Source organism: Rhinatrema bivittatum, chromosome 14 (genome assembly GCF_901001135.1).
Source record: "Rhinatrema bivittatum chromosome 14, aRhiBiv1.1, whole genome shotgun sequence".
Lineage (NCBI taxonomy): Eukaryota > Metazoa > Chordata > Amphibia > Gymnophiona > Rhinatrematidae > Rhinatrema > Rhinatrema bivittatum.
The window spans coordinates 1,806,946-1,819,476 of record NC_042628.1 but is presented as its reverse complement, the minus strand read 5'-3'; the positions used below and the strand labels follow the sequence as shown (position 1 = coordinate 1,819,476).

General features: G+C 46.6%; 1 protein-coding gene across 3 annotated transcripts in view; it reads left to right on the top strand.

Moving 5' to 3' along the window:
* The window catches only part of LCMT1 (leucine carboxyl methyltransferase 1), a 53,104-nt gene extending 41,593 nt beyond the window's left edge, over positions 1–11,511 (top strand). Inside the window, exons 10-12 of one of the 3 annotated variants that reach the window (XR_003852725.1) lie at positions 287–384; positions 541–675; positions 11,395–11,511. Coding sequence is in view for 1 of the 3 variants with exons in the window: in XM_029577582.1 (XP_029433442.1) it covers positions 287–384; positions 541–563 (121 nt within the window). In the remaining 2 variants the exon portion in view is untranslated. Of the gene's footprint in view, positions 1–286; positions 385–540; positions 1,336–1,392; positions 7,337–11,394 lie in introns of those variants that run through there. The other 2 variants (XR_003852724.1, XM_029577582.1) reach the window with 2 other exon arrangements.
* The last annotated feature ends 1,020 nt before the right edge of the window (positions 11,512–12,531 follow it).

Here is a 12,531-nt window from a genome sequence, read left to right as displayed (position 1 = left end):
ATCCAGTGCACATATGTGTTATAAAATCGGCCGTATGCACATGTGCACGCAGATATCTACCACGCCCGTGCCCTGCCCCTCCATGGGTGCGCACCGGCCCGAGAGTCCTGCATATCTCCCGGCCTTTCTGTGGGCGGTGTGTTCTGCCTCACTCTGCTGCTGAGAGTTCCACCTTTGGGCAGGAAAGTCTTGCTGTGCTGGATTTTTTTTTAGTATTACTTATCCCCACCCCAGGAAAGTGTTTGGATGTAAGTTTTCCTGCACACTGTTTTTCTCCTCCCCACAGAATAGAAAAGTTGGAGTTTCTGGATGAAAAAGAGCTGCTGGAACAGTTACTGCTGCACTACTGCATTTGCTGGGCTACGAAGGATGGCCAGAAGCTGGGTAATAACCTTGCGATAAAGATGCTCTCCCAAGTAGACGTAGTCTTGTCCTGTCCTGTCTTACTGCTGATTAGGAAAGGACGTGATGCATGGGGTTCTTACCTCTCACCCAACACCAGTCTTAGTTCACTGCTTACTCTTCTTTTTTTCCTCCTAGGGCTGGCAGAGATCTCATTTTAAATCGTTTGATTGTGAGGAAACCTTGATGCTAAGTATTGTACAAGAGACTTTTGTTTCTACATCTTTTGAATGGACTATGCATGGCAGTTTCTCTGTGCCCTCATTATCACTGGTAATACTGCAAAATAGACAATTGTTAATTACAGAAACATTTGGCAACCATTGCTAATGCCTGAATCAGTCATGTTAAAAATAATAATAATAATAGTGTATTAAATCTTTGCTGATTTGGGGCTGCTTGCGTTCACGTACTAACCCGGAATACACAATAGCAGTTCATGTATAGTTTTGCTAAATGTAATTATCCCTTCAAAGCTCTAGTGTACTAACTTTTAAGACAGAAAAGTAGATGCAAAGTATGTAGAGTTCAGTAAATGTCTTGTAATTAATGTATGATGGTTTGTGTTGACTTTCCCAGTCCTGCAAAATGACGGTCAAGAAAGCCCTGATGCTTCTGGGCTCCCTGTCACACCTCCTTCTTCTGGTTTAATTTAGTTATGTAACTTTTTATTTGGGAACGTTAGAGTCCCAGCTACAATAGATTTTCAAAGAAATCAATGTACCCTTTCTGTAAAATAGACACATTTTCCTTCTGTATATATTCATAGTAAATGCACCCTGCTTTGTAGATGCTTATTTAGGAAAATTCTCATTTCCTTACACATGAAGTTCAGGTTTCTGTTTGAAAGATTAAAAGTTGTAGTTTTGAAAAATGGGTTTTAAGAAGAAAAATGATGCACAATCTTAAACAATAAAGATGTGTGCATGGCTGCTTTCTGGATTTGTTTTTCGAAAATTTGAGTTGAACTTAACCTTTTACTTTCACCAGACTGAGCTTCAAGAAGGATCTTTTTCTGCAACGCAAAGATCTCTCAAAGACAGTCATGAGCACTGGGTCAGCGTTTGGGTCCTTCTGCTATGCCAAACAGCTCTGCTTGTGTTCATGACCCCAAGAGAAAAATAGAAGCCTCACCCTGCAAGCTTTTCTGGAATTGCCTCAACCGTCCAGCTCACGAAACAAAAGGAAGCATTGAAAGACTGAGACCTTTTACCTAAACCGAAAAAGGAAGACTTCTCTTGTGCTTGGCCCTGAGTCAGCGGGGTCTGGAGGGAGGCTGTGTCCTTCACTCCAGAAGGAGAATGGTGCTGCACCACCTCAAGGCCTCCCTGCAGGAAAGCACCAAAATCATTAGTTTAAGAGAGGAAGTCAGTGCTTGTGGGCACCAGTGGCATCAGAAGAATCCACTCATAGAGTGAAATCATCTCTGCTCTGCGACAGAATCTTTTTACACGGAGCACTTCCTTTTTAATATAAAAAATTTCCATTACCCATGCTGGTCCTAGGACTAAACTCTGCTGGATCTTCAGCTGCAGTTCCACCATCAGCGAAAGGTCATAATCACTTGCTAGAGAAAATGTGGTTAAACATTGCAGAAATATTTGGACATGCCAAAATCACCACCTCCTCCATAGGAAGAGGTCAGTTCTGACTAAACTACCAGTAGTGAGAATAGTATCCATTGTTCTCTTCCACCTTCTTATTACATATTCCTGATGGAATGTGGTTTCACCACCTCATTTATAATGACAAGGACTGGTTCCCTGTGCGTACCCGGAACAGTCCAGACACCTGGATTTTGCCTCCCCTGAAGCAGATGGAAACAGAAGTTTTTTTCAAAACAACCCTGGCATATATACCAAGGTGCCACCCACAGTCCCTCGGTCTTACTCTCTCCAGCAGATGGTGGAGGTGCAAAACCCACAGTCTCTTCTGGTTCCCTGGTTACTGCAGGTTTAATAGTGCAGTAATTTAGTCAGGGTTTGAGGTTTGTTTTTGGTTAGCTAGTGTAAAAAAAAAAAAAAAAAAAAATTAATTCTGTAAGTCCCGTCCCCGTCAGTGGTTCTGAGAGCCTCCCAGAGGGTGATGCGGATCTCCCTCCAGGCCTCAGCAGGGGATCTCCGGCGATGGAGGGAGATGATCCTAAAGTGGTTCGTCTCTTCAAGAAGGATGAACTGGCTCCACTTACTCCGGCCATCTTACAAGAGCTAGGCCTGGAGACACTGCCGGGAGAGTCCCGGCTGGGAGCTATGGATCCTGCCTTTTTGGGTCTCAGAGGTCCTACGGTTTCCTTCCCATTTCATTTCTCAGCGACGGATCTTCTCTTCCGAGAATGGGACACCCCAGATTTGGGATTAAAGGTTAGTAAGGCTATGGACAAGTTATATCCCCTTCCGGAGGAGGCCTTAGAGCTGCTATGTATCCCTAAGGTGGATGCAGCAGTATCGGCTGTTACTAAGAGGTCCACAATCCCTGTAACGGGAGCAACTGCCCTCAAGGATTTACAGGACAAAGCTAGAGCTGCAGCTCAAGAAGGTGTTTGAAGCCTCAGCGCTGGGGTTCCAGACTGCGATGTGCAGTAATTTTGCATTACGCACCGGTCTTCGATGGGCACAGCAGCTCCAAGCTAATTCCAACCTCTCGGTGGGGGAGGCTGCCCAGGCAAATCGACTGGAGGTGGTCATCGCCTATAGCGCTGATGCTCTTTATGACCACCTACGCACGTCTGCCAGATCCATGGTTTCGGCGGTAGCCAAACGATGGCTCCTCTGGCTTCGAAATTGGGCTGCAGATGTGTCATCCAAGGCCCATCTAGGCTTGTTTCCTTTCAAAGGGAAACTGTTATTTGGTAAGGAATTGGAGGACGTGATCCAGTCCCTGGGAGAGAACAAGGTTCATAAACTACCGGAGGACAAGCCGAGGTCAAGAGGACCTTTTGCAGCTCAGACACTGTTCCACGGTGGTAAACGACCCAGGCCAGCGCGGTCATCTGGGTCATCCTTTCGCTGAAGTTCTAACCGGCAGCAGTCGTGGTCTCAGTCCTTTTGCGGCAGATGTTTTGGCAGACCAGGTAACCCGCAGGTGGCGGCGGGGGCCAAGATCTCTCAATGAGATAATGCCGGTTCATTCCTCTGTACCGCTTGGCCATCGTGTGCCCAGCGTGGGGGCCAGACTCTCCCACTTCTTCGAGGAATGGACCAAGATAATGTCGGACCAGTAGGTCCTCACTGATAAGTCAAGGTTACGCTTTAGATTTTGTACAGCATCCTAGAGACAAATTTCTGATATCTCCTTGTGCATACCACGAAAAGCAGCAAGCAGTGCCAGACACGCTCCAGCGCCTACTGGCCTTGGGGGCTATCACACCAGTTCCGTCCGCGGAGCAACGAAGGGGTCGTTATTCCATTTACTTCATAGTCCCAAAAAAGGAAGGAATGTTCGGACCAATTTTGGACCTGAAAAGGGTAAACAGGTGCCTTCGGGTACCTCGTTTCCGGATGGAGACCCTTCGTTCAGTCATCACCTCGGTACGGCAAGGGGAGTTCCTGGTTTCTCTGGATCTCATGGAATCCTATTTTCATATCTGCATCCGGTCAGAGTAACAGAAGTTCCTCAGGTTCTGTATTCTGGGAAGTCACTATCTGTTCCAAGCTCTGCCTTTCGGTCTTGCCATGGCACCCAGGACGTTCTCAAAGGTTATGGTCATGGTTGCAGCGCAGCTCCGGAGGGAAGGTTTCCTGGTCCATCCTTACCTGGATGATTGGCTGATTCGAGCCAAATCAAAGACTCTGTGTCAGTCGGCAATACACCGGGTACTACAGCTCTTACGATCGCTCAGCTGCGTGATCAATTTGGCCAAGAGTCATCTGATTCCCCCCTCCCAGTCTCTGGAGTTCCTGGGAGCCCTATTCGATACGGTCCAGGGCCAGGTAAGGGACTTGTTGGACATGCAGATGCCTACGGTGAACGATTACCTGAGGGTAATGGGCTCTGACATCCACTCTGGAGTTGGTGCCCTGGGCCTTTGCTCATATGCATCCCTTACAATCAGCTTTGCTGTCCCGTTGGAATCCAGTGTCAGAGCTGTATCATCTGCCACTTCCACTTACGGACTCTGTGAGGGCCAGTCTCAACTGGTGGCTGGTCTCGGAACATCTGGCATGTGGGGTTCCCCTGGTAATTCCCGACTGGACGGTCATCACCACAGATGCCAGTCTCTCTGACTGGGGAGTGATCTGTCTGGGGAAGTTGGTGCAGGGACTGTTGGTCCAACCTCCAATCTCTGTGGTCAATCAACCACTTGGAGACCAGGGCGGTGGCTCTCGTATTGAAAGCTTTTCTCCCGCTTCTTCGGGGGAAATCGGTCAGGATCTTGTCAGACAATGCAGCTACGGTGGCCTACGTCAGTCGCCAAGGAGGAACAGAGTTGCTTGGTGGCAGAGGCGGCACAACAATTGATGAGCTGGATGGAGGAGCATCTAGCCAGTATTGTGGCATCTCACATCGCCGGCGTGGACAACGTACAGGCAGACTTTCTCAGTCGTCACCATCTTGATCCCGGAGAGTGGGAATTGGCTGACAAAGCTTTTCAGCTCATCTGCGACCGGTGGGGCAGGCCGTCCATGGATCTGATGGCCACGTTCAAGAATGCCAAGGCTCCATGGTTTTACAGCCATCACAGGGAAACAGGGGCAGAGGGAGTGGATGCCCTGGCCCTTCCCTGGCCGACTAACATCTTATTTAATGTGTTTCCTCCCTGGTCGCAGATAGGCAAGGTGCTCAGGTGGATAGAGCTTCATCCGGCAGAGGTAATTCTTGTGGCGCCAGAGTGGCCAAGACATCCCTGGTTCGCGGATCTGCTCAATTTGTACACCGCACACCCGCTAAGATTCTGGAATCAGCGGCTCTTCTACATCAAGGTCCCTTCTGGTTGGAAGAGGCGGATCGCTTTTGTCTAGCGGCATAGCTTTTGAGAGGCAATGGCTGAAGAATAAGGGTTATTCCGATGCGGTGGTGGCAACGTTGTTGAGGTCGCGAAAACCATCCACTTCCCTGGCTTATGTTCAGGTCTGGAAAGTATTTGATACTTGGTGTGCTGGATGCCCGATAGACCCCACGCGGGCGTCGATCCCTGATATTCTCGGCTTTCTTCAGGCGGGTCTTTCCAAAGGGCTTTCCTGCAGTTCCCTTAGGGTACAGGTTGCGGCACTTGGTTGTTTACGTGGTAAGATCAGGGCGTAGCGGTGACGTTGCACCCAGATGTAGCGCGTTTCCTACGAGGGGTGAAACACGCTCTCCTCTTCGCCTGCCTTGTCCTTCCTGGAATCTCTATTTGGTTCTATCATCCTTGTGTGCCCCTCCTTTTGAGCCGTTGAAACGAGCAACGCTGAAGGATCTCATGCTGAAAGTGGTGTTTGGTCGCGATTTCTTCGGCACGTCGAGTTTCTGAGTTGCAGGCATTGTTGTTGTGCAGGGAACCCTTCTTACGTATTTCTGATTCTGTGGGGTATCCTTGCGGACAGTTCCTTCCTTCCTCCCGAAGGTAGTCTCTTCATTCCACATGAATCAATCAGTTGAGCTTCCCTCTTTTTCAGTGTGGACCGCTCAGATCCCATCTCAAAGGATTTACGGAAACTGGATGTGCGCAGGGCTCTGCTGTGATATCTAGAGGTCACGAATCCTTTCCGGGTATCTGACCATCTCTTCGTGTTGTGGAATGGACGGAAGAGAGGTGATATGGCCTCCAAGACTACGATTGCTTGCTGGCTAAAGGAGGCCATTAATTCCACGTATTTACTGCATGGTAAGGTAGCTCCAGTGTGGCTTCGCGTCCACTCCACGCGGTCATAGGCCGCTTCATGGGCGGAATGTCATCAAGTCTCGCCTCAGGAAATTTGCAGGGCAGCTACGTGGAAGTCATTGCATACGTTTGCCCGATCATTACAGATTGGATGTGCAAGCTTCAGACTCCGGGGTCTTTGGAGAAGGGGTGCTCAGAGTGGGCCTCTCTGGCTCCCACCCTAGGTAAGTCAGCTCTGGTACATCCCAGGTGTCTGGACTGATCCGGGTACATACAGGGAAAGGAAAATTAGTTTCTTACCTGATAATTTTCGTTCCTGTAGTCCCATGGATCAGTCCAGAGCCCCGCCCATGACTGTGTACACTGAAGTAACAGAGTCTGCTCGTATAACCTTCTTTTCTGGGTATTGGTACTGTTTTTCTCGCTTGTTGTTTTGGTTCAGCGAGTTCTGATCCCAGTTGGGGGTTTGTATCCACCTTATTATAGTTGGACAGATAGTTGGTTGGTTTGGTTTTGTTCCATTCTGCTTTGACATTACGTAAGACTGAGTGACTGTGGGTGGCACCTTGGTATATATGCCAGGGTTGTTTTGAAAAAAACTTCTGTCTCCATCTGCTGGAGGGGAGGCAAAACCCAGGAGTCTGGACTGATCCGTGGTACTACAGGAACGAAAATTATCAGATAAACTAATTTTCCTTTATCGGCTAGCCTTCATCTGTACACCCCAGCTAGAAATCTACCGTCAAGGAAGCCCTTCTCCAAGGTTAACAAGATTAGTTACAACTTGGGAACATGCATTCTTTAGTTTAGGTCCAATCCTTTGGAATTCTCTACCCCTTACACTGAGAATATTAAGCAACCCAAAGGAATTAAAAAAGAAAAAAAAAAGGCCTTAAAACACCATCTATTCAGTCAGACATTTGCTGACCTATGCAATCCAAAGTAGACTCAATTCCTTTTGTTAATTCCTTTTCTTTTTGTTACTCATTGATTTTATTTCTGTTTAAGTTCCTTTTATTGATTTGACTTATTTGATTGTGTCTGTGACAATTATGAATGTACTATTATAACCCGCCCTGAACTTTGGGCGCAGGATATAAATCCCTTTTAAATAAATATTCAATTTTATCATCACTTGAAACTTGGAGAATATCCCTTACACTTTTCTTTAAAAGCTCTTGAGCACAGCCTGATCTTTGGAAAATTGAAGTGCAAATTCGTGGCCAATTTGGAATGCAAGACCAGAATGTCTTTTTCTATGGGCCCTGGTAACACTTTACAATGCTGAAACTTGTTACTCATCCTGTACACTATTCCTCCAAATTCCATTCCTTTCCTTTTATCGTGGTCTGCAAACTTAGTCGCTGCAGTTCTAGCAAAGAAACAAAGCTCAGACGGAGAATTAATCAAAGTATTGTCAATCCTAGTGACCTCCAAAGAGATGTCTTCTGTAACAGTCACGAGGCCCTAACTGATGATCCATCTGTGCCTCTGGCAATGGGACCCATCAAGAATGCCCTGCTTTAGGGCTCTTACCCTCAGTCTGAGCCATATTGATTCTGCCCTACCTTCAAATGCTCATGGATTTAGCAAGCTAGCATCTGGGGCTTCCACTAAAGCTGCCCCTGTCCTCTCCAAACATTGAATCAGCGGTGTAATAGACACAGGAGAGACCGAGCGCCAAATTGTGCAAAGAGGAGGATTGGAGTGCCGCAGCACAGTGTCACTCCCAAATCCACTGATGGCTCTCTGCTCCCCAAGGCACTCTGCAAATGGTGCTCTCGGACAATCAATTATTTGCCATTAAGCTTCAAACATTGCTCCCTGGCTCCAGCCCATCTCAAGCTGCAGTTAGCACACCAGTCAGTAGTAATGGAGTTAGCGTTAAAAAGAGCTAAGCATTCAGCTGCCTTCCAGTACTACCTCTACTAAAGAGGCCAGGATGCTGGATAGTATGGCCAAGAGAGTTTTCTGGTCAGCTATGCTAAATTCAAGGATAGCCACTCATGGTGCAAAAGTTACAAACTTTAGCAGAAGACCTTCCAATAGACATGGTGGGACAGTTCCTACTTGTGATCTAAGAAGCTGAGGAATATGGCAAGCACTTATCAGGTCAGTCTTATGAGTCCAGCTGGCAGTAGCTATTGGAGCCAGAAGAGTAGCTTGGCTGCATGTGCATGACAGACCTAGCTTATTAGTGTGGTCCGAATCCAGATTGGTAAGGGTCCAAGGTGTTGATGGTGAGTAGATAGTTGTTGTAATATCAGTGCCTTTTTTAAAAATCTTGTTTAGGACAGGGAGGTTTGACACCAGGCAGCGGTAGTTGAGGTCATTAGGGTGAAGGTTGGGTTTCTTCAACACAGATCTTGTTTGTTTGTTTTGGGTTTTGTGTTTTTTTTGTGGGTGGAAAATGGGCTTCTGCTAGCAATGAGTTGATGAGAGATTGGATGCAGCCTTTTTTGATCAACCAGGGTCCGCTTGGCTTGAGGGAGGTGAGCAAGGCATCTTCTAGAAGTGAGCAGAAAGTCAGACACTGGGGTAATGGCCTGTGCCCTGTTGCTGGTAGGCTTCCCTTTGGTGTTCAGTCAAGGTCAGATTGGATGCATGTGATTTTATGTGCAAAGAATGTGTCTAGTTTGCAGTGGGAGTTGGCAGGGAGCAAGGGCTCCCAGCAGCTTGTTGATGGTCTGGAATAACTCCCTGAGTGCGTTTTTGGCTTGGTTGATAGTTTTGTGTAGTAGATTCTCTTTACTTCAGTGATGGCCATATGATTTCCTCTCTATTTGTGCTGCCTGTAGTTCTTTCAGAGCTGATGTGAATCAGTGGGGTTGATGTTGATCTGCCATAGATAAAGACTGCCTGATGGAAAACCACCAGCATCAAAAATCTTAAATTCTGTATTCAGCAGCAGGGACTCTGAAATTCACTGTGTTCCCCACAGAAACATTTCCAGAGTGGGCAAGTGTTTGGAGGGAAAGGTACTAGGCACTTGGTGAAGTAGTCGACCCGCTTTGGGGGATCAGCTAGACGGGCAAGCCCCTCCCTGCATCCAGCCCTCTGGAGCTGCCCCTCTATTCTAGATTTCAAGCTGTGGTGGAGGAGCTGTCTACATTGCTGTGGAGGATGAGTAGTAACACTTCTGGGTTGAAGCATGATGGTGGGCAGATCAGTCTTGTGGCTTTCACTAGTTTAGATTCTTGGGGTGAGAGAGATTTTATTTCAAACTATTAAGTGATCCATATGTTCTCTGTTGCATACTCAATACTAGTTGTAGAGGGACCAGTCTCGGGCCTGGTCTATCAGTTAGCTTGGTTGGGTAAGGCAGAGGTGTGCAGGGAGGTTAAGAATTAATGTGGGAGGTCCAGTGTGGATGTTGAAAGCCCCAGGATTAGGTTCCTGAAGTACTCCAGGCTGTAGGAGGTCATCTAGGACTGCCATGGAACTTGATGGTGGGTAATATTTTAGAAGGATCCCCTATTTGGGTCAGTATAGGCTTTGAGGAAGGTGGCATCAGTTCTTTTGGGTTCCTGTGGGGAGAGGGGGTCAGGTCTGGTGCGGACCTACAAATAAGAGGCAGAGGGGTAGTTATCTACGTGGGGGATAGACATAGGTATAGTCTTGGGGCAGATTTGGTTAAACTGGAGGGAATCCATGTCCTGTGCCCATATTTCGGTTAGGTGTACGACAGCAGCATTACCCATGAGTAGATCATGTGTGAAGTTAACCTTGGTGTGGATTGAACAAGTGTTTAGGAGTCGTGTCCTGAACGCAGAGCGGGATTGAGCCTGGCGTGCACTTGGTCCTGGTTTTGGATTACTCTTGGTGGACAGAAGAGATTTGAAATGTTTTCTTTCTGTGTGGGTTGGGTAGATATGGTATAAGGAGCCTTTGTCTTGACCAGTTATGATAACTGATTATGCTTGGTCTGGTATGTGGCACATCCTTAGGGAGGGAGCCTTAGGAAGAGGCAGATTGGTAGGAGGGCTTGAAGTAAGCATGGTCTTGGGGAATGCTGGATCCTGGTATCTAATGGTCCAGGCTTTCGGCAGCTGCAGGGCTGGACCTGGCGTCAGCTGCTAGGGATACCTTCGCGCTCTACGTGCGGTGATTCCAAGGTAATTCTATGAAAGCATGGACAAAGGGGCATCTGATCAGTAGCATTTATTTAGATTTTTATATTCAACGTGGGCATCAAAGCAGATTACATTCAGGTACTGTAGGTAGTTCCCTGTCCCCCAAGGCTTACAATCTAATTTTGTACCTGAGGCAATGAAGGGTAAAGTGATTCGCCCAAGGTCATAAGGAGTGACAGTGGGATTTGAACCCTGGTTCCAGCTAATTTAGGATTTTTGGGGTATAATTCAGCAGCCTAGCTGTGCTGTTGAATATCCCTTGCAAGTTATAAGGCATTACAGTAATTTTATCCTCTCATCCATGCATTGAGTTTCTGAGGCTCAGCCTGCCGCTGAGGTCCTGCATGTGGCATGAAGAGCATTTCCAAAAATGCAATCCTGGAGATTCTGCATTTCAGCTTCCAATGTCGAAGCCTAAATTTAGCTTCCAGCCCCTCCCTCCCTCACCTTACTCACATATACCATGACAGCTGCCTCCTCCCCAACCCTCTTGAATATCCCATCCAGGTGGCTGATGAGGGCAGGGCAGTTACCAAATGACCCTTCCTCATGCCAGCCACCCAGCTCTCTATATTCCTATTAGATTGGTTTTTAATTTGAAAATCTGATTTATTTATTTTGTTTTACACAAACATTGTACCTTATGTCTTGTTCCTTGCATTTTCCAGAGCTGATATTCTTTAAGGTTGTGGTATTTAGGTCATAGACAAAAAGGGAAAATCTGTGCTGCAGCAAAAGTTTGAGCTTTGGATACAAGATTTTTACCCATTAATAAAACCTATTGCACAACAGCAATAAGTCAAAGAAATGTTATTGGAACTGTTTTCACCACTAGGAGGAAATGTGATTAAAAAGCAAGAGCACTGAGTGCTTAGAGGACCCCTGGCAAATGATTTTTCCTGTATATCAAAGCAGTTACTCAGGTACCCTCATTGGCTGCAGGTAAAAATGGTTCACAAGGATCGGGCCAGCAAAGCAATTTGTGGTGATTTCATTTTACTGTTGATCTCCGATGCATCCCTGAAGCCTTCCCACCCTGCACCCTTTGTCTCCTACCAGATCCTCCTCCGATGCTGCTGACTGGTCAGAGCGTGGGCTACCTACGATGCCTGAATGTAACCGAGCTACCACTGAAAAGATGTGAGATTAAATCCAAATAAAAATAAAATAGGCAAGACGTCTTGTCCCATTCTGTGTGTTGAGCCATGAATATAATCAGACTGTGTACGCCTTTCTGTCTTTCAGTATCAAATGTTCACTTGGGGTGGTGCATGCACAAGGTTAGTTTCGCTGTCCTTGGAGGGTGGTGGTTGAAAAGGCGGCACTGGATCTAATCCTGCTGACCTGGCTATGCTCCAAGGAAATACTATGGAGAGTGACAAAGGACAGGAATTAGTTTTCCAGTTAATCAAAGACCATGAGTTATCTCTCGCCCTCATTCCAGATACTGTTCAATGGTTGAATTCCTTGAAGTGCTTAAGGAATAACCTTGCCAAAGCTGGAACATATCCTTACCTAATATTTAACCTCCAGGTACAGTAAACAAGGATAAGTATTAAGAATGTTTAATATAAAAATCCCCAAGCGCGTCAGCTCATGTGATAAATGCATGCACACATGCTCACGTGCACATACAAAAGCAGACACACATACATGCATTTTCATTTTCACAGCTCTGTACTGTCCAAAAAAAAAGTGGTTTGTAATTTACAGCATAATAAAATAGTACAATAATCATATCAAATATTGAATAAAATCACAATTGAAAATAATGAAATACATGAAAATTCAAACACAACCCCAATCCAATCCCTATCCCCACCTCCACTCACTAGGAGCAGGGCCAAAAACTAAAGCCTCGCCCTAAACCAAACCTTAAATAAGGGAGCATGAAATCTGTCTGTCTGGGATCCTATCAGGTACCTGTGACCTGGTTTGGCCTCTGTTGGACACAGGATGCTGGGCTTGATGGACCCTTGGTCTGACCCAGTGTGGCAAATCTTAGATTCCAAGCCCGCAGCAACGCTCCCAGTGCTCCCAGTCACTCCCAAAGGGATGGTACATGCCCACACTAATTGCTCTGGCTAGAGAAATGTTAAGATTGTTTTTTCCGTAGACAAATGGGAGCTCTGAAATCGGTTGTCAGACTTTTAAGAAGCAAGATGAGAAGTCACATTTTACGTTGCCTTACTTTCA